The sequence below is a fragment of the Dasypus novemcinctus genome, chromosome 1, assembly GCF_030445035.2.
Source record: "Dasypus novemcinctus isolate mDasNov1 chromosome 1, mDasNov1.1.hap2, whole genome shotgun sequence".
Taxonomy (NCBI): Eukaryota; Metazoa; Chordata; class Mammalia; order Cingulata; family Dasypodidae; genus Dasypus; species Dasypus novemcinctus.
Window position 1 is genome coordinate 132,739,441 of NC_080673.1, and position 21,881 is coordinate 132,761,321.

Sequence of the window (21,881 nt, forward strand, 5' to 3'; positions counted from 1 at the left end):
TAAACTAATTAGGGGTGGGGAGCAAATAATAGATATCCATTCCTTTTCTTCATTCTGATACCTTTTGAAAACAAACTCTTTATATAGAATACCATAGTTTGAATTTGTCATTGACCTATTTTAGGTGTGATCCTGAATCATGGAAACCTTAGTATTCTCTTTATTTCATGGTTTTATATATTTAACTTATCTATCAACATTGTAGCTTCTTGAGAGAATGGAGGCCATTTTTCCTTAAAATTTTCCTACGCTCCTTTAGAAATTCACTCAATTAACCTAATTGTGCTTATCTTACCAAAGAAAGTTTTGACGTTTTTGAAGTTATTTAATATCTCACTAAGATTGTTTCAGTTACCAAAATATATTATGTCTGATTTTAAAAAATTTATCAAACTTTTCATGTAGCAAGAAAAAGGAATTAAAAATCAACATAAGAACTTTTGAGGAAAATTTTAAAGCCAATATATAAGATATTTATGTAGTTAGTATCCCTTATTAAGGGCTTGAGATACAATTTTCCTAGTAGATTTTCACCTGGTTTAATAATTGTGCAACGTGGTATAGGAGCCTTTATGTCAGAAAATCACTTTTGGTTAAAATTTAATGCCTTCTATGATCTCACTTCGAATTTCTGACTTTTTCTACAGTAAAGCCTCTGTCCTAGGGAATAGAAATTTTATACTTGTCTATCAATGCCATAGTTTCTAAAACTGGGTGACTTGTGTACAATATCCTTCTTTCTTTCTTTAATACAAATTAATTACTTGGTCAAAACCCTTTCCTGTTACCTTTCCTGCATGCAGTGGTTCATTTGAACATCTTTAGCACATCCACTCTTTCCTTTTGGTTTGGCAGGTAACCATCAACTACTTTTAGATCCTTTGTTTTCTAAAACTTTAATCTAAAATCTTAACATTATTTAATTTTCCATTTATGCTTATTTTCCTGTATTCACTTTGTTTTTGCATAGGATTGAAATGATTGTAGATATTTTCATGGAGAATATTTCGTTGGGAAACACTTTCTTTAGAATAATTCATCATATGTACTATGTTTGAAGATAGGAAGACATAGTTTTTACCAACCTATAATTTTGAATCACATCTTACTGTGACCAAACCATGCCCAAAAATGCACTTCTTAAATTATAAGACTTTAATCATGACCGAAAGAGTCTTCTTTTATTATGCTTTCACTGTTACCTTTAAAAATACTTAATTTTTTAAAAAATTCTTTTTGGGTTTTTTCTTAACTCTCTGTATCAGGGCTTCTTAACGAGGGGTTTGTGGGCTTGAATTTAAATTAAAAAAATATTCTTGTGGGGATATGTTGGTGTGTGTGTGTGATGTATTTATTAAATAATACATAGTATATAGTATGGACTTAGTAAGGGTTCTGTGGTTTTTATCTGACTGGCAGAGGAGCCTGTAGAACAAATAAGGTTAAGAACCCCTGCCCTGTGTTATAAAAATTGTTATTGATTGCTTAAAGTTAATATACTGCTAAATCTTATGATATTTTTCAAATAGATTATTTTCAGAGTACTTTTTCCATTTGTATTTGAAATATTAGAAATTTCAAATGTTATTCATTCTAGTTTAATGGAAATTTGCAGTGAAATTTATATTATTTCTCACCAAATTTAGTAGTTAATGCCAAATATGTATTAGTTAAATAAAGCAGTTATGCCTAGTAACTATATAGGTGATTATCGTAGGTGGAATGATACATAGCTTCTGATGCTTTAATGGTTAAGAATTTATTCTTTAATGTGTTTTCTTTATTCTTAATCTTTGGGCTACTTAAGCATGCATGTAATTGTGTCCCATGTTATTAATTACTTCTATATCTATTTTAATTATTATAATATTAAAAGTACCTTAGATTTGTGAAATATATTTCCTCTGATCATGTTAAATAGTGAATTGTCATTTTATGTAACAATCAACTTTTTATCAGCAAACAGAAAACAGTATATTTTGGTGCCTGTTTGTAAGTAGAACTATTGATAGAAAATGTCACCAACAGAAAACTTTTCCTTGTGTCTTAGGAGTTTGCTGTTTTCTGATTCTTAATTAATGCTCCTATGCCAGTGGTTCTCAGTATATGGTCTGCAGATCCTTGAAGGACCCAGAGACAATTTCAGGATGTCTAGGAGGTCAAAGCTATCTTCATTGTAATACTAAGATGTTACATGCCATTCTTAACTGTGTTGACATATTTGCACTGATGGTGCAGAAGCAGTGGATAATGAGTAAAAAAGAAAACAAAACTGCTTGCCCCTTAATAAGAACCAAGGCTGTGGCACCAAATTGTACTAGTGTCTTTATATTATTTTTTATTGCTATGTACTCACAGTTTAAAAAGGGCAGTTTCACTGCAAGATGTCCTTGATGGAGCAATAAAAATGATTAATTTTATGAAATATCCACTTTGAATACATGCTTTTAAAAATTATTATTATTTCTGTGTTGCAAAATGAGAAGTACACAAAGTGTTTGGAGAAAAAAATACTTGTTTGAGATGTAAGGTGAATTAGTTGCTTCTTTCATGAACTCCCATTTCCTGAGAAATATAAACAAACTATCGTTATTTAAACTTGGATAATTGACATACATCCTTAAAAATGATCAAAATGAGTCTGGCACATTAAGGAAAACAATTGACAATATTTGCTGGAAGCAAAACTTTGAATTTTCGAAAACTTGTATATGCCTGGGCATGACTGCTTCCCAGTACATGAAGACTTTTCTGGCAAAATCAGTGGGATATAAATGAATGTGATTTTTTAGTATTGTAGTTTAATTTCTAATATAGTATATATCAAATATTATAGCCCTTATATGAAGTCCTTGGGATTGCAATACTTTTTAAGTGTATGAAGGAGTCCTTGTAAGTAAAATGTTTGCAAACTGCTGATTGGGCTCGTTTATCAAAGTCAAAGTATAGTTAAGCAATGGGTTAAATGTATTTTGGTTGTGTTGTATATATCACTGGTGATTATATTAAAATACTTTTTTCTCTTCCCCTCCTTTTCTGTTTATTTCTCTTCCTTTTTTCTCTTTATCCTTACTTTCTTTTATTCCTCCCTTCTTTCCTTTTTAAAAATTTCTTTTCTAGGTGGAGTCTTTCATTTTGGATCAGGATGATCTGGAAAATCCAATGCTGGAAACGGCTTCCAAGTTGCTTTTGTCAGGTACTACTGATGGTGCAGACCTCAGGACAGTAGATCCAGAAACACAGGCTAGATTGGAAGCTTTACTAGAAGCTGCAGGTATGTCTGCACAGACTCTACATATATAATAATTTTGATATTATTAGTCAAAACTGCAAATAAATCTAACTCTTATTGTAAATGTATGCTCTTGGATCTTTAGTGTAATACTATTCATAAACATTAATGGTTTTTTTCCATATAGAATTACATGGAGCATTTCATTAAACCCTATTTTAATTTTCATTACCAGAGCAAACATCTCATGCTGCTGTTGGCCTAATAAAGAGGGACTTCTTAAATAATTATCTCCCTCCCTTTTTAATTAAAGACTTTTTCTTAAAACCTTGTTGTAAAGTAAATCATTGTTACATTTTTATAGAATGGTCATCATAGTTTTCCTATAGGAAGTTTTAATTAGAGATTTTATATATGTATGTAAAGATTTAACCCCATGCCTTCAATGTAAGGAAATTGTAAATATCAAGGAATAGTCATTTAAAATAACCATAGTATTTTCTTAAGTTTTTAAAAGTAGACATAAACATACTGTGAACTTTGTTTATTGTCTAAGAGTACTAATGTGTTACATACTGAACATGTAATGCATCTAAACTGCTACTTTATTGTTGTATAAAACTGACTCACTACTATTTGGTAATCATTTCAATAAATATCTTATAACACAGGTTTAAATATATGAAGGCCTCATAGTTAAACTTGATTTCTATCCTGGTCAGAAGTCTAGAATGGGTTTTTAAAGGAATCTTGAGCAAATAACATGAAAACATAATAGGAGGATATGCAAGGTTTTGTTCTTGAGTAGACAAAACTATTTGACAGAATAGTAGAGACATAATTTAGTATTCATCAGAAGTCTGATGTGGTTATAGAAGTTCAGAAGAGAGTAGAGCGGTAAGGATTGTGAAATTATTTTAAAATGTATTATAAGAGGGACAAGAAATATTTCTTCTAAAGAAGAGAAGGTTCAGGATGAGTATGGTACCTTTCAATGCTTAAAAGACTCTAATGGATAAGTGATATTCGATTATGTTTCTTGAGTGTCTTTTAATAAAAAAAGTTCCTCCCCTCTTTTTTTTTTCTATTTGTTGAAAAAACCATGACATTTGTCCCTTAGAATTTCCACATTATAGATTTTTGCTAGTGTACTGCTGTGTTATATTTCCTGTAAGCCAGAATTCAAATCCAAAGACTTGACCAGATTCAGGTGCATTTTGTTTTGAACAAGAATTTATTTACTCATATATCACATCAAGACAGACATAATGTCTGGTTGTTTCTCTTTTTGTGATGTTGGGATTAACCTGGTTTAGTGGGAAAGGATGCTTGAGAGGTATTTTATTTTGAAATTTGTGTGAAATTGTCTTTTATACTGTCCTCTTACTTGATAGTTTGACTAAGTATAGAATTCTAGGTTAAACATCACTTTCCTTCAGATTTTTAAAGTTATTTGTCAGTTGTCATCTAATTTTTGATAATGGCATTTGAGAAACTCTTGTTTATGATTTTCTCCTATTTCTTTTCCAATTTTTCCTAGCACTCTTTCTCCAAAGTTTTAGAATTTTTGGCATTTTAAAATTTTGCTCTGTTTTTTATTTTTTTGTCTTGTCTTTCATTTTCGCGATTTTTTTCAAATGTCTGGTGATGGTTCCATTCTGTTTGTAATGGTAACTGCTGAAAAAAGCAAAAATTGGAAGTTCTGCATGTATGTTTTGTCAATGGCGGGTTTCACTAAACAGTATATTTATCATAAATTTAGTGGCGTGAACCATTACCCATTTATTATCTCTCAGTTTACATAGGCCAGGAATCTAGGCATAATGTGTCTGGATTCTCTTGCTCAGAATCTCACTGGACTGAAATCTCGAGGCTCTGAGGAAAACTGCTTCCAAGTTGATTCTTCATAGCAGAATTCAGTCCCTTATAGTTGTAGTTCTTAGTTTCCTTATTAGCTCTTAGTCTGGGGCTGCTCTCACCAGCTAAAGCTGCTAGTATTTCTTGACAGGTAGCCCCTCCATCTTCAAGCCAGAAAGGCACATTGAGTCTTTCTCCTACTTTGAGTTTTTTACTTCTTTTATCCACCTAAGAAAACCCTCTGCTTTTAATGGCTAGTGTGATTAGATCTGGCAAACCTGCACAATCTCCCTAATATAAAGGTCAATTGTGCCATAAAGTGTAATTTAATTATGGGAGTAAAATCTATCAGTCACAGTCCCAAAGATTATAAATTTGTAGACAATAGGTGGTAATCTTGGGGACATTTCTACCACATAGTGATTAAACAGAGACCCTTCCAGATTTTTAAGAACCCACCAAAATGTCAAACTTTTTTTTTTCAGCAAATTTTTTATTGTCTTTTTTTTTTTTTAAAAGATACATAGATTGCACAAAATGGTACATTAAAAAATATAAGAGGTTCTCATATACCTCACTCCCTACCTTCATTTCCTTCCACATCAACAACGTCTTTCATCAGTGTGGCTTAAACTCTTAAGAAGTCTTTTTTTCTGTGGCTGTTCAATTTCTTGAGAGAAGCATCTGCCAATTTTTGTCTGGTGAATAATCAACCTCGCAACCAGAATTCTGGGGATATGGAGTGGGAATGGGCTGAGAATCTCATTTGTATTAATATATCATTCAGATATTCATTTAATCCTCATTTTCCATCTAGTTCCTTATCTCATCCTTCTATATATTTGGTGTTTCCTAGTCCAGAGCTTTTCTGGTTTGGTTTCTTTATAAAACCTGGCTGTTTGGGTTGGGGATGGAGGCCTAAATATCTGACTGCTTCATACATCTGTTTAGCCATTTTCCTGTTTTCAGACCCAGGCTTCACCCCAAAATCTAATACCTATAATTGCTGAATCTTATTTGGGCTGTGTATACTTTGTTTCTCTTGGTTATCCAGGTTTCAGTTTATTCTTTTTGTTAAGTCAGTTACATATCTATTACTTTGTCTTCAAAAAATTGTTTAGATTTACAGATTTCTCCTAATTTTTTTAAATCAATGATGAAGTTTTTGTTTGTATTTTTAGTTTTCCTTGTTTGAATAAGTTCTAAGTGTAAAAATATTAAGCTTTTATTTCACCATCTTAAAATTACAAATCTAGGTAATCTTTTAGTGCATCTTCTATCTGAAGTTTGAAGGTTCTGTTGTTCAGTTGATTAAATGTCAGAATTTATAAAGAGCATTTTCTGCTTTTTTATCTTCACTGATTAATATGTAATAATTGGATAAGACCAGATAAAAGGATCTTCCTATTCCAAGGTAGCTAGAATAAATTAGTTTTCTATCACTGTTTATTAATTTAAAAGGGTACATCTGTATCTTCAGTTACTTCCTAGTTATCTGTACTAAAATAGTTATCTTTTTTTATGAAGGTAAGAGAATTTCATAAAGATTTAATGTGGGTTTTTTGTTGTTTTATTTTCTTTCTTTTTAAAGCACTCAAATTTTCTACTGATCCACATGTATCGTCTTGCCTTGTTCTTGTTGCTATCCCTACATATATTTGTTATATAGCTGATGGTGGGTTGTCTAAAAAATTGGAGCTAGTTCTCGCATGTGGAATGCACCTATGACCTTGGTCCCAGTAGTGCCTTAGTATACTTAACTCGTCCTATTAAATAAATCCTACTACAACAAATTCACAGCATGGCATGACTTGTGATATTAATGACACAAATTGTACAGTAGGCATCAGTCTTATCCATGAGTATTAGACCAAGACTGTTTTTAGCCTTTGCATTTTTTTATTGTAGCAGATACTCAGTTTGACTGTTCTGGACAATTTATATCTAAAATCATAAAGTCATCTTGTCAGATTTATTTTTGGCTTAATAATATGTAATATTTGATTCCTTTTTCTTTTATAAACTTTAAAAACACATTCATGTGATATTGAATGTGCACAAGTATGTTTATTACCATTTTGATTGGTTCTTTTTATCTCTGTCTTAGCTTGTTTTTGAATCTATAATAGTGCTTCTTAAACTTTAATGTGCATCTGAATTACTTGGGGATCTTATTTAATAAAATGTATGTTTTGACTGTGGGACTTGAAGTTCTACATTTCTAACAACTCCCGAGTGATGGCAAGTGCTTCTATTTCATAGACCATATGTTGAGTTGCATTGCCCTATAATTGTATCCTTTCACCCCCAAAATGAAAACCTTTAACATTGAATATTTATATAACATAATATTAGGTTTTTATCTTTGTGTTGGACCAAAGGTTCTCTCTCAATCCTGGCTGTGTGTCAGAATCACCATAGTACTTAAAAAAATATATAGATGCCCAGACCTTATCTCTTACTTATTGAATTTAGACCTCTAGGTATAAGAGAGCTCAGCATCTATATGTATGAAAAACTCTAATGTGATGATAATTGAACAGTCTGGATTAATCACCAGTGACTTAGAATAATAAATATTATTGCTTTACAGTGATATCTGAAAAAGCCAACAATTTATGTTCCATGGAGATGGTTAGTAACCATTTCTGGTTTTGAAAATCTTTTTTCCTTTTGCTGTTTTGAATGGTTAAGATATGGTACTCTTAGATATGATTTTGAGTATCTGTAATAATGTGGAATCATAATTTGAAATAAGAGGATACTCATATAGACTCTTTCTTTTATATATAGCCTAGAATGTTTTATTAGGCCATATAAGAGCAATTGCAGGTTTACAGAAAAATATACCATGTAGGTAACTGAATAAGCCTACAGTTGCCATGCTGCTAAGGCGGCCACAGCAAAAATTGTTTTAAAAGCAGCGTTTGTGGCAGTCCCAAGTCCTTTAGAGTCATCAAGGCCTCTGAATGTGGAGCCATCTTACAACAAGAGGATTTGTCCTGGGAGGCTTACTGTTGTTTTCCCTTCTTCAGCAGGCCCTGTGGCTCGCCTTGCCCTAGTTGACACAGGGTAAATCCTGGAACATAGGGGAGAATCAGGAGCAAGGCGATTGCAGATTGAGGTGCTGCAGTGGAAGTAGAACAGGTCAGAGAATGCTTGGATCCCTGATACAAAGGCAAAGGTCTTTACTTCAAACCTCTGATAGTGATTAGGATGGGTCATGGAGTAGCCAACTGGAGGGAAGGTTATTTGGTGGTCTAAGTTACATTCATAGCCATCCACAACAATATTCCACTGGAGGAGAGATGCTAGGTCCATGGTGGCTGTTGCTCAGCAATCATCTAAGACCAGCTTGATGTTGGGTTCATTCCTGTTTAGGATTCTCACTTCCAGATATATTGGTTGGTGGAGATATCTCACCACAGGATACTCTTTTGTTCCCAAAAGGTTATAAATAAGAGGCATCTGGGTAGGTTTGTAAGGTCAGGGCAAGCGGGCAGGCTTCACTGAGGTCACATTTATATTTATTAGCTTATCATCACTGCTGTAATAACATTTCAGTGTCATCCTGAATTTGCTATCTCTGAATATTTTGCTTGGAAGAAGATCCACCCTGAGTGCATGTATCTTATTTTTATTTGAACTCATGTCTTGTTCCACATTCATTCAAGGATATGTGACACTGTGCCAGTCCTTGAGACTGATCCTTGAATTTCCGCTAACATGATGAGTCTCCTACTTTGAGGGTATTCAAGTTGAAAGCTTATTTTGTTTGATGGATGTAGACCTTGAAGTCACATAGCCGTCCTGGGTACATAGCCCACCTATAACTACCATAGCTTCCCCTATTATTAACATTTTGCTTTAGTGTGGTACTTTTGTTACCATTGGTGATAGAGTATTATGATTATGCTGTTAACTTTATTTTTTTAATATCACATTCAAAAAATATGAGGTCCCCGTATACTCCCCACCCCCCCTCATCCCATTCCTCCCCCCATAACAACAATCTCCTCCATTATCATGAGACATTCATTACATTTGGTGACTACATCTCTGAGCACCGCTGCACCGTATGGTCAATGGTCCACATCATAGCCCACACTCTCCCATGTTCCACACAGTGGGCCATGGGAGGACTTACGATATCCGGTAACTGTCCCTGCAGCATCACCCAGGACAACTCCAAGTCCCGAAAACGCCTCCACATCTCATCTCTTCCTCCCATTCCTTACCCCCAGCAGCCACCATGGCCACTTTCTCCACACCAATGCCACATTTTCTTCGATTACTAATCACAATAGTTCATGAATAGATTATCAGTAAGTCCACTCTAATCCATACTCTATTCCTCCATCCTGTGGACCTTGGAATGGTTGTGTCCACTCCACATCTCTATCAAGAGGGGGCTTAGATTCCAGATGGATGCTGGATGCATCCTCCTGCCTTCAGTTGTAGGCACTCTTGGCTCCCTGGTGTGGTGGTTGACCTTCTTCACCTCCATTTTAGCTGAGTGGGGTAAGTCCAATAAACCAGAATGTAGGAGCTGAAGTTTGTTGAGGCTCAAGGCCTGGCTATCACATGGTCAGCCCAGAGATTCAGATCCCCTGGGTATATATTAAACCCCAGCACCAACTACAGTTCCAGTAAAAGGAACAGGAGAGGCTTGTGAACAAAGATCACATCTGAGTCCAGCTCCATCACACAGAAACACAAAACTCCAAAGTAGGGCGAACTGACATGGCACTGAACTCCATCTGCCATGACCATAGAACCTGGAGGTCTCTGTAGCCCTCAAAAGAACCAATACCCGGGGTTGTTTCTACTTTATCTGTCTCTGTATGCTGTTAACTTTAGCCTGCAGTTTACATTAGGGTTTATTTACTCTTTGTTTTGTACAATTCTATGGTGGGTTTTGTTGTTTTTGTTTTTTAGTGGTAGTTTATATCCAACCTCAAATTTCCCTTTTTATCTCATTTCATGGGTTATGCTATATACAATTCAGTGGTGTTAATTATGTTCACAAAGTTGTGCCTCCATCACCATCATCCATTACCAAAACTCTTCCATCACCATGAACAGAAACTCCATACTAATAGACATTTCTCTCCCCTTCGTAGCCCTGATGGTCTGTACTCTAGTTTCTGACTCTGAATTTGCATATTTTAACTATTTCATATAAATGAGAGCATACAGTATCTGGCCTTTTTTGTTTGGCTTATTTCAGTCAAAATGCTGTCTACAGGGTTCATCTATGTTGTCATATGCATCAGAACTTCATTCCTTTTTATAGCTGAATAATATTCTATTTTTTTTTAATATACCACATCTTTTTTATCCATTCATCTGTTAATGGATATTACAATTGCTTTCACATTTTGGCCATTATAAGTAATACTGCTGAGACCATTGATGTGCAAATATCTGTTCCAAGCAAGTTGTTACATTCTTAAGTGAGCACTTACCAGGTGGTGCTGACTTCTGGCACTGTGCTGCTGCTCTCTTCTGTGTTTACTTTATTTTGGGCAAAGGTTCACAAGGTCGAGCATTTATGAACCACATGGAACGAATAAGATTTAATTATTTTATTTTAATTTATTTCGTTAGAAAATTGGAGAAAGATTTCCCACAAGATGCTGGGCAGATAAGATATATGTCCACTATATCATTTATATAATTTGTAGGCTATTTCTGATTATTTAGCATATATAGATTTAAGTAACTTGAATTTTTCTCTGTTTCTCCTTTTGGGTACATCCATATTGGTGTGAAAAATAACGTAATAGGGATAGGCAAATTATCTACGGCTGACGGTAAAGCCTTTGCAGATCCTGAAGTCCTTCGGAGGTTGACATCATCTGTTAGTTGTGCGTTGGATGAAGCTGCTGCTGCACTTACCCGTATGAGAGCTGAAAGCACAGCAAATGCAGGGCAGTCGGACAAGTAAGTACATTTTCACTGTGATCAGTATGAAAACATTTTCTTAAAAATAATTAAAATACATAACAGTTACTGAGCATGTACTTTGTTCCTGGGACTGTGCCAGCCACTTTACATGTGGTATCTTATTTATACTCACAGAAACCCTATAAGGCCTATATTTTGTTTCAATTCCCATTTTATAGATGAAAAAAGTGAAGAGACTTTAATAGTTTAATAAGATCAAATAGGTAGCATGGCAGAGCTGTAACAGCGAGTCTGGCTGCAAGGTTACGTTCTTAGCATCTATATTTATAAAAGACCTTTTACTTGTTTAGATTTTGTTCTCCTTTAATGTTTTTGGTAACAAATAAGTAAATGCTTTCCAATTAGTCATGCCATATTTTAGTTTGTGTGCATAGTTCTAACAATTTTATAGGGCAAGGTTTTTATTTATTAAAAGTACATGTAAACTCCAAAGACACAGCTGGTAAAGAATCATTAATACTTGTTAACTTTTTTCAATCCTCAGAGGCTTTCTTTTTTCTCTAACTAAAAATACTAAATAAAGAAGCCATTTTGTTTATTTTAGTAATTTTCTTTTAAATAGTCGGAAAAAATATGGGTTTAGAGAATAAATAGCATTTAAGGATATTCTTTATTAGTGTTCTTATACATCATCTTTTAAGACCAGGTTATATAGTATTAACAATTTTATGAAAATGCTGTTTCTCTGGACTTTTATTTTATTGGTCTTTGGATTTTTGTGATTTACTTTACCATTATGTTCCTGAATTGCTTCTCCTGATTTAGTTAACCTCAGATTCTATTCCTTAGTTAATACTCAGTTCTTATTAGTTTACAATATTATTAGGTTTTACTATTATTGATATACTCCAGAAATTTTTTAGTGTGGTAACCTGTCAAGACTGGCAGGAGGGAAAATTACAAATTCCTTAAAGAGCAAATTAAAGCTAGTTCAAGCATGAAATAGAATAGAAAAACAAGTCATAGAATCTTTGGTGTTGAAAAATACTAGAAGTTACAAAGCAAAAACAGTAATGCATATTTGTGACAATCATATTTATTCAACAAAGCAGGAAAAATATGGTGAAGTGCATCCTATGTGTCAGAGTCCACATTGGTTAAGTGCAGTATCATGTCCCAGACTGAATGTGTCCTTTGCTTACATGTTCTTGCTAGAGAAGTTTCTGTATGTTTGTGAATATGGAAATTAAATGAAAATGCAAATGAGAAATTGGAGGAGGTTGAGTGCCTAGAGAGAGATACCAAATTGGAAGAGAGAAAAGGTATGTTCTTTATATAGGAAATATCTTCTAGGAAGGATTTGTCCAAACTTTGCTAAAAGTGACAAAGAGTACTGAGTCTTGGGATTGTCAGTATTTATGAAATGAAACTTTTAAGAGACAGATTTACTAAGGCTGTTTGAAGCTTTTGTTTTGGCAGGGCATATTGTTAACAAGTAAATAAAATATGTAGTTGCCACATGGTATTAAGAAATATGGGGGAAAATTGAATAGTAAATGCTAGGGCAGTGTTTGAGGTTGGAGGTTGTGTTGCATTTTTAATAGGATGGTCAGTGAAGTATTCACTAAAAAGGTGGCTTTTTAGCAAGAACCTGAAATAGGTAAAGGAGCAAGCTGTATCTGGGAGAGACGTGTTCTTGGCAGAGGAACAGCAAATGCAATTATGTTTAGGCTGAAACTTATTTAGCATTCTTGATAAATATCAGGAAGGCCAGTGTGCCAAAAGTGGAAGGAATAAGAGTAAATCAGAGGCAAAAGTAAGGGAGGGGTGTGTTATTGCACCACTAGGCAGATCATGTACGACTTTTACTGTCAGTGAGCAGAGGGTTCTGAGCAGAGGAGTGACATTATCTAATTCCCTTTAAATAAGCTCTGTCTAGCTGCCTTGTTGAGAAGAGCCTGAAGTGGAGAGCAAGGGTAAAAGCAGGAAGGACTAGTTAAGAGACTTTGCCATAATCTAGGCAAAAGATGATAGTCTTGAATCTGGGTGGTAGTAATAACAGAGGTGCAGAAAAGAGGTTATCAATGGGTATCTTGAGTACTTGAAGTGACAAGCACATGTTTCAAGAGGGCTTTATAAGAATTGAGCTATATTTGAAATAAAGAGAAGATAATTCATGTATAGTCCTGAATTTAGTGGTTTATTCAAAAGTGAGAGAATCTTTAGGAATGTCCATAGTTCTAATTGTTTGGGAGCTTTACAAAATGAAAACTTTTTCTCTCAGTTTGTTTTCCTATTGCCCTACTTTCTTCAGTCTTCTTTTGCTTGAATTCTGCTTTTTCCTTGCATGTGTATTTTTTTGAGACTTCACCAAATCATGATGGTATAAATAAATACTTCAAAAAAAGACTCTCCTTATCACTTATTCATATATTGATCAAAATTATATGCTGCCATCTCTTCTATTTTACTAAATTTTATAAAAATTATCTACTGACTGGATGAAAAGAAGTGTACTTATAACACCTGTATTTTGTTCATGTAAACTTTATAAAATTTTGTTTTAAAATATATTATTCTCCACTTACTGTCAATTAGACTTTATCTTGCAGTTACATGATTGAAAACATTTTAGAATATTGACATTTTTAATCCAGTTGACCTTTATATGTAGACAATAAACACTCAATACACTGAGCATTTTTCTTTTTCTTATAAATCTTATTGAAATAATCATTCTTGTTTAGTACTACTGTCCAGCTTGACATCAAAAACCAGTACTTACGCTCTGCAGTTTTTTTATGTTCCTTGTATCCTGATAATTATTTTCTTCCCATTAATAGCCGCAGTTTGGCAGAAGCCTGTTCAGAAGGAGATGTAAATGCTGTGCGAAAGTTACTCATTGAAGGGCGAAGTGTAAATGAACACACCGAGGAAGGGGAGAGCCTCCTTTGTTTAGCTTGTTCTGCTGGATACTATGAGCTTGCGCAGGTTTGTATTATCAAAATAAAGCTCATATTCTATTAACTGGCCTGCTCAGTAAGGAAATAATAAAATAAATCCTTTCAGCCTTTAGGTTTATTTTAACAAATAAGCTGTTAGCTAAATTTTGCTTCTTTATTGACCTTTTTACTATATTATAGGTAGGTAGGCATTATATATGTTCAAAATTATTGAAGAAATCATCATTTTCTAATATCCTTTAAACTTTTATTTATTTTTCTTTCATAAGGTTTTGTTGGCAATGCATGCAAATGTAGAAGATAGGGGAATTAAAGGTGACATTACACCCTTAATGGCTGCTGCTAATGGAGGACATGTCAAAATTGTGAAGTTGCTGCTAGCTCATAAAGCTGATGTAAATGCACAGTCTTCAACAGGTAATGCATATTTCTTTTTCAATTTAACTAAATGGTTAGTAATGATATTTGTTAATGTTTCACATGAAAGTGATCATTAATAATGTTTTTATAGTTCTTTTTCTTATGAGTGCTGCACATTTGTATAAGTCTGTGCATGTGGTTTAGTATATATAAAATATGTTTTGAATTCACTTTCTCCTGTTCTGTTTATGAGGGCAATGCAATTACTTAGCCTTTATAGTTTCTTTTAGATTAGATTATAGCCATGGGCCAGTTAGATAGAAATACCACACTCTTAGAAATGAAGGTGTGGGCTATAGCTCTCAAACCAAGGTTTTCATTTTTCAGGAGAAGGGAGGGAAGATGGAGAGAGTAAAGGATATGGAACAAAAGGCAGGTCCATCGTTCTGTACCACTATTAAATTGTGACCCAAGGCAAAATAAAGTATTATAAAAACATTGTGTATCACAGGGGATATTATTTTAGTCTAAACTTTTTTTTTTTTAATCTTAGGCCTAGATGAATTTGTTTAAAACTGTAAAAATATATGAAAATATATTTTGTATATCTTTCTTATATGATTTTCAAATTTATTTTTAGGTATTTCTTTGATCATTAAGTGGTGTTAGTAGTTGTATTGAAAAAAATACATGTGGTTAAAAGGAATGTATGATTATATTTATGATAAATAATTTTAGACTGAAAACATTTAAATTTAAAAAACTAAGATTGTGAAACAATTCTCTGATTATAAAACATAATTTCATTCTAGTCTAAAAGGGAAAGTTGGTTTCAGGGCAGAATTTCTTCATTTCTTTTACAACTCTAAAATCTGATTAAATATATCTGACTTTGCACATGTATTTGACTCTACTTTCAAATGGAAAAGGAGAATAGGGAATTGATTTCAGTAAGATCAAATGAAATGAGGAAAGGAAGTACATGTGTATATATAATTTAATATTTATTAAACTATTTTTAAACATCTAATATTTATGAAAGTTGTAGTCTTTCATTTCATTTTTCTTGTTGATGCTAAATTAGAGGTTTCCTTTTTTTTTGGTATTATGTTAATGTTTTTGTTTTTTCTCATTAAAATAGGCAATACAGCACTTACATATGCTTGTGCTGGAGGCTATGTAGATGTTGTAAAGGTGCTCTTGGAATCCGGTGCTAGTATTGAGGACCATAATGAAAATGGTCATACTCCACTTATGGAAGCTGGAAGTGCTGGACATGTGGAAGTAGCCAGATTGCTGCTAGAAAATGGGGCTGGCATTAATACGCATTCCAATGAATTTAAAGAGAGTGCACTTACATTAGCTTGCTACAAAGGTATAGTACAAAATCTTTTTTTTTCAAAATAAAGTTTTTAAACTCATGAAATTAGTTATTTTATATAGTCTGATTTTTAGGTAAAATATAAAATAAAAAATACATAGTATGTAATTAAAAGTGCTTCAAAATTTAAAAGTTGAATATGCAAACTTTTAAAGTATATAAGCAATATTATAAATTTTGTCAATGTAAAATGACTAGTAATTGATCCACTTGTTTTATCAGAAATGTGGAGTTATTTAATTTGAATAGTGGTCTAGGACGTCAGAATATTTTGCCTTATTTACACATAGAATCCTATTAAATCCAGATGTATTCAATCTGGAAGTTTAAAAACTAAGCAGTGAAAAGTAGAATGATCTAATAACATGAAGGTGTTTAAGCAGTTTCTCATGATCCTGAGAAGAAAGGAGAAAAATGAAAGGAAAGAAGGAGATATAAGGAAAAGAAAAGGAAAAGTGGCATGGGGGAGTTGAATTCAAAAGAACAATGTAGTATCATCAACATGTATAAAAGAGAGTTAGAAGGAAGAGCTGATTAAAATTGACAGGAAAGTTTACCATTCAAAGTTGAACAAAGTGGGTACATGGTATTTTATTTATTTATTTATTTTTAAAGATTTATTCCATTTATTTATCTCTCCTTCTTCCCCCCGCCTCCCCCCCCCCAGTTGTCTGTTCTGTATGTCTGTTCTCTGTGTGTTCTTGGTCCGCTTCTGTTGTTGTCAGTGGCACGGGAATCTGTGTTTCTTTTCATTGCTTCATCTTGTTGTGTCAGCTCTCCAAGTGCACGGCACCATTCCTGGGCAGGCTGCATTTTCTTCGCGCTGGGCAGCCCTCCCTATGGGGTGCACATCTTGCGCGTGAGGCTCCCCTACGTGGGGACATCCCCACATGGCATGACACTCCTTGAGCGCATCAGCACCGCGCATGGGCCAGCTCCACACACATCAGGGAGGCCCGGGGTTTGAACCCTGGACCTTCCATGTGGTAGATGGACACCCTAACCACTGGGCCAAGTTTGCTTCCCGATACATGATATTTTAAATGATTTCAACCAACCTGAAAATATACCCTCCTATGGGAGGGCATGACAGTTGCCTGGTAAAAAATCAGCTAAGGAGCTGAACATTTTTTCAATCTACCTTTTTGACAGACAAATGGGTATAATGTAAGGAAATTTTTTTTTAAATGCAAATTTCAAGCTATTTTGTCTCTGCATAGCCCTTCAGTCCACTCTTTCATACCAGCTGCAGCTGTGCCATATTTTTTATTAAAAAACTGGTAAATTCTTGACTCTGAGACATTATGAAAAGCTCAAGCTAGGCCTGATTGCCCCCTTAAAAAGTAGGCCGCGTATAAAATTTAAGGAGGCACTCACTGTCAAGGACCCACCCAGCATTTGCAGGTGCCTCTGAAAATGTGCCTCCTTAAATTCTGTGCAAGTGCTTCAATTGCTTCATTCTAGTCCAGGCCATATTGTTGTTTGTTTCATTCTATTTAAAAGAGTGGCCAAGATTGTGTATTTTTGGAATAAATTCTTTTGAAAACATAGTTAAAATAATGTTGTAGATGCATAAATAATTAAAATTTAAGTTAAATTTGAAAATGTTTTATGTAAAGTGCTTTTGATTGTCAGGTGTTGAATTGACAGATTTTCAGATTAGAAAGCACAGCTGAGATCCCTTACTTCCCCATTGTAGTAAGGTGATTAGGCAGAGGTTGATCTGCATTGGGAGAAGAGGAATTAAATTAAGCCTTGGGACAGCCTCTTTAAGGCAGGCTGATTGGATGGCTGTCTTCCCTTTTCACAGAGACTTTTGAACCTGGAACTGGTTGTATTTTACTGCTGAGTCCCAGCTGGCCAGGAGTTTTGAGATGGGCCTACATATTACTACTCTTCCCTCTCCTCTTTGCTTCTAACCTCACCCTACTTTCCAAAAGGGGCAAATGAGGTTGGGTCTTTCTTGCAAGCTTTAATTAAAAGTTGGATCTAGAACTGAGCTGGTGGAGAACTTCTCTACTACTTCCAGGAATCCATGGACCCTCTCACCTTTCTCTGTTTCTGGTGAGGTTTCCTAAGGCATAGTTTGGCAGGGAGGAGATGGAGAAGAGAGGGAACTCAGGCTGAGACTGAGCATTCTTTTAGATCTTTGGAAGGAAAGAATGACAGGGCAAAGAAAGGCAAATAGCAAAAACAAGATGTGGCAGACGCTGTACTTACTTACCAGAAAAAGTTTTAACTTATTATCTATGACTCTACTAAATGCCCACTCCTTCCCCTCAATCCTAGTTCATTGAGAATAAAATTATTTTTTTTTACTTTTCTTGCATAGTATTGGAAGTCCTTTTTTAAATAAAATTTTGTCGTGTGCTTTTTAACCTAAGGTATCTTTAACTGGAACACAAGGTTTATTTGAAACTGTGTAAATTTAAATGTGTGTGTATGTTTATATGTAAATAAATGAATAAATATAAATCACATAGTGCTGTTCCAAGAATGCTTTATGTATGCCCTTCCCACTAAGCAGGTTGTTCCTAAAATGTTCATTAGTTTTTGGAACTTGAAAGTTATTCCTATGAGGAAATGTATTTTATGATTGTTACCATGCCAGGCTACTAGTTGCTACTAGTTCATGAAAGCTAATTTACTCCATAAGGTAAGTAGAATACTTAAAATTTTGTACAGAGGATAGTCTGGGGGTTTGATTTTAATGGCATCTTTGCTCACTTGCAGCAGGAATGCTATTAGTAACAGGTTCTAGGACAATAAGGTAAAGAGTAAAACAACAAAAATTTCTTGTATAACTTGTGTTCCATCAGTCAAGACTTTAGTATTATGCTTATCAATTTATTGCTAGAAGTTAAATATAAATATAACTATTTTCAAAACATCATTATAATTTTTTCTTATTTAACTTTGGAATAATAAATAATTTTAAGTATTCTTAAACCTTTTTTGTTTAGGTCACCTAGAAATGGTGCGATTTCTTTTAGAAGCAGGTGCGGATCAAGAGCATAAAACAGATGAAATGCACACTGCTCTGATGGAGGCTTGCATGGTAAGATTGGTAAATACATACATGAAGTTTTTTTATATCTTAGGTATAGGAGACAGCTAGTGTACTATGAATCCTTTTCTTTGGGTGCAAAGGGCTATCATAGTCATATTATGAAGCCAGAACTTCAGCTATTTGAATTATTTAAGAGGCTATAGTTAGGAATGAATAAAAATAGTACTCTTAAACTTCTGTACCTCAGTCTATGATTTGTGGTATAGAAGTGGATCAGAGTAGCATTATAGACAGGTTTCTGAATAAAATATGCCAAAGATAGAAGGAGCCAAGTGAATTAAAGTTTGCTGTTTTCTAACTTCCATGCTGAGAGTGAGTACTGAGAAAACGTTACATTTTATTTACTAATTTTTAAAAATACCAGGTAGCCATTTAAAACTTGTTACCTATTTTCCTTAGTGCCATGCCAGAGTTTGCTTTAGTAAATTATACCTCTGAACAAATGGAAGTTTTTATTTTCCAAGCTTCTTGGTTCTCCATCTGTAAAATGAGGATAATAGCCTTCAGTGGGTTTTTGTGAGGATTAAATAAGATAAGGTATGTGAAATATGTCTATGATATTATTAACTGTAGCAGTTGTGTTACTGTTCCCCATGAGGAACATGAGAGATATTAATAGGAGTCAAACATTTGAAGTCTTTTGAAAGATTGAGGTTTTAAACCAGACTTAAAGGTCATGTAGAAGTTGAATATTTATGTGGAAGACTTCCTAAGCTGAAGAAACAGCAAAGTAACCATAGTAAGAAGAAATTAGAGTTGTGATATGTGGCAAACATGGAGGCAGAAATGGGCATGATCTGTTCAAGAGGATGAAATGTCTGGGGAGCTAATATATGGAAGGGAAAAAAGAACTTATCCAAGGAAAGAAGAAGATAAAAGAGAGCCTTGGAGTTGCCAATAATTAGGAAATCCAAGGGAAAGGATGACCAATAAAGGAGATAGAAGATAGTAAGAGAGAGCTTCTGTTTCTTTTTCTTTATTTTTGCTGGCATTTGAATGTTGAACAACAAAGAAGTGCCATGTACAGATTGTGTTCCCCTTCCGTTAACCCATTATGTACCTTTTCCCTCACTACTCCAAAAAAAGTACTGCTTTTTTCCTTTTCAACCTAATCAGAATTTTGTCTGTCCATAAGGAAGTTGTTTAAATCCTACTTTCCCAAAATCTTTGTGGTCTTTCCCTTCTCTACTCTTTATCCATTTAGCTCCCACACTTTTACCATGCAGTGTTGATGTTATCTGTGGTCTCATAGTAGTCTTGTTTCATGTACTTATTGAAGATACTGTTTTTTGCTTGTTTTTTACCCTGAACATCTATTTCCTACATCTATAAAAAGTAATTATATCCAGGGCTTACTAAATACCAGTGTACTCTGTTAAATGTGGAATTATTAGTTCTTACTTGAATAGAGATCAGTAAACTTTGTGTAGTAATTTAAAAGTCTTCAGATTTTTAAAAACTTTTTTTAATGGTGCTGATTTAATTTTTTTAATTGCATTGTAATTAGGATGGCCATGTTGAAGTAGCTAGGTTACTTCTTGACAGTGGTGCCCAAGTGAACATGCCTGCTGATTCATTTGAGTCACCATTGACTTTGGCTGCATGTGGTGGGCATGTGGAACTTGCGGCTTTACTTATTGAGAGAGGAGCTAGCCTGGAAGAGGTCAATGATGAAGGTTATACACCATTGATGGAAGCAGCTCGTGAAGGACATGAAGAAATGGTGGCATTACTTCTAGGACAAGGTAACTATATCAGTCAAGATACTAAGCATCCATTTGTAAAACTAAGATCATAATTTTATAAAAACTGAATTTTATTATTTTTTCTAATAGATTTGCAGTGAGTTGTCTCTCAAATAATGAAGTATTTGCTAACCAAATGGCTCTGATCCTGTGCTAAACAAAATCAGATTTTTTTAAACATTTTTAAATTGAAGTTTATCATTCATACATGAACATACTTGAACAATAAGTATACAGTAGAATATTGCGAATTTATAAAACAAACATGCATATCATCATACAGGGCTCCCATGCAAGATTTCTTAATATAGAGCTTTCAGAACAATCATATGCTATGTGAATGAAAACAGGGCAGAGTTCAACATTTCTCAAGCTAATATATCTAGGAGCAGAATTCTTATTAATAAATATTCGGTAGTTCTAGTGTTTCATGAAGCACAGTATGGGGAATACTGCCATAAGGACCAACCTTATGAGAAGGCTAGAATACATATTAGAACCTGTCAGTGCATAGTGGTAGAAACCAAGTGGATTTCCCTTTTTGGAAAAGTGGAGCGATTACTAAAATATCTTAAATTTAGGTATAGTGTCCCAAATCTATGTGGATTGATAGGCTGGTTTTATTTTTCTTTTAATAATAAAGCTATAAATTTAAGAGGAATGTACTTTTTAAAACACAAACACTTTTATCTTTATTGAGAAATAACATTCACTAGAAATTTGAAAGCATCAGTTCAATTCTGTGGCCAGACTTAATTAGGTTTGAATTGTAACTCCACTGCATATCAGTGACTTTAGGCAAGTTTCTAACCTCACTGTTCCTCAAATTTCTCATCTGTAGGGTTGTTGTGAAGGAAGTTGTATATAAAATGCCTTTTATATAGTGTGCATTAAGTGTTGGCTATGGTGGTGGTGGTGGTAATAATGTTGCTATGATCTTGGGCATACCCTTGATTTCCTCTGCTACAAAATGTAGCTAATAATAATACCTAAATAGTGCTTTGAATATTGCCTGGTACATACAAAAAGCTTATTAAATGTTAGCTATTGTTATCATCAGCATCATGACCAACTTCTTTTTCATCAGTATTTTTGAATCATTATAACAGAAGGTGTTAACACATTTTCCCTTTTTCTTTTTCACCTGACCTCATGTTCCTTCTGACTGGATGTACTAGTGGATGTGGTTTTCATAGTTTCTCTATTTTTAAGTGTCTCTAAGAATAAAGGAAAGGCATTTTCTTTTTTAATATAATAATATGAATGATTCGTTTCCTAGGTATAATTTGTTAGAAAACAATCCTGTTTTACTTATCTCTGAAATAAGTGAATAACTTTCTTTAAATAATTAGAGTCTTTATTT

The 21,881-nt window shown here is 34.0% G+C and overlaps 1 protein-coding gene across 16 annotated transcripts in view; it reads left to right on the forward strand.

Annotated features, from left to right (window-relative positions):
- ANKRD17 (ankyrin repeat domain 17) overlaps window positions 1-21,881 on the forward strand; it is a 178,870-nt gene that overhangs the window by 72,711 nt on the left and 84,278 nt on the right. For all 16 annotated transcript variants that reach the window (XM_058297160.2, XM_058297143.2, XM_004479686.5 and 13 more), the window contains 7 exons: window positions 3,121-3,274; window positions 10,879-11,035; window positions 13,843-13,990; window positions 14,232-14,379; window positions 15,464-15,697; window positions 18,667-18,761; window positions 20,281-20,518. In XM_058297160.2, coding sequence (XP_058153143.1) covers window positions 3,121-3,274; window positions 10,879-11,035; window positions 13,843-13,990; window positions 14,232-14,379; window positions 15,464-15,697; window positions 18,667-18,761; window positions 20,281-20,518 — 1,174 coding nt within the window. The remainder of the gene's footprint in view (window positions 1-3,120; window positions 3,275-10,878; window positions 11,036-13,842; window positions 13,991-14,231; window positions 14,380-15,463; window positions 15,698-18,666; window positions 18,762-20,280; window positions 20,519-21,881) is intronic.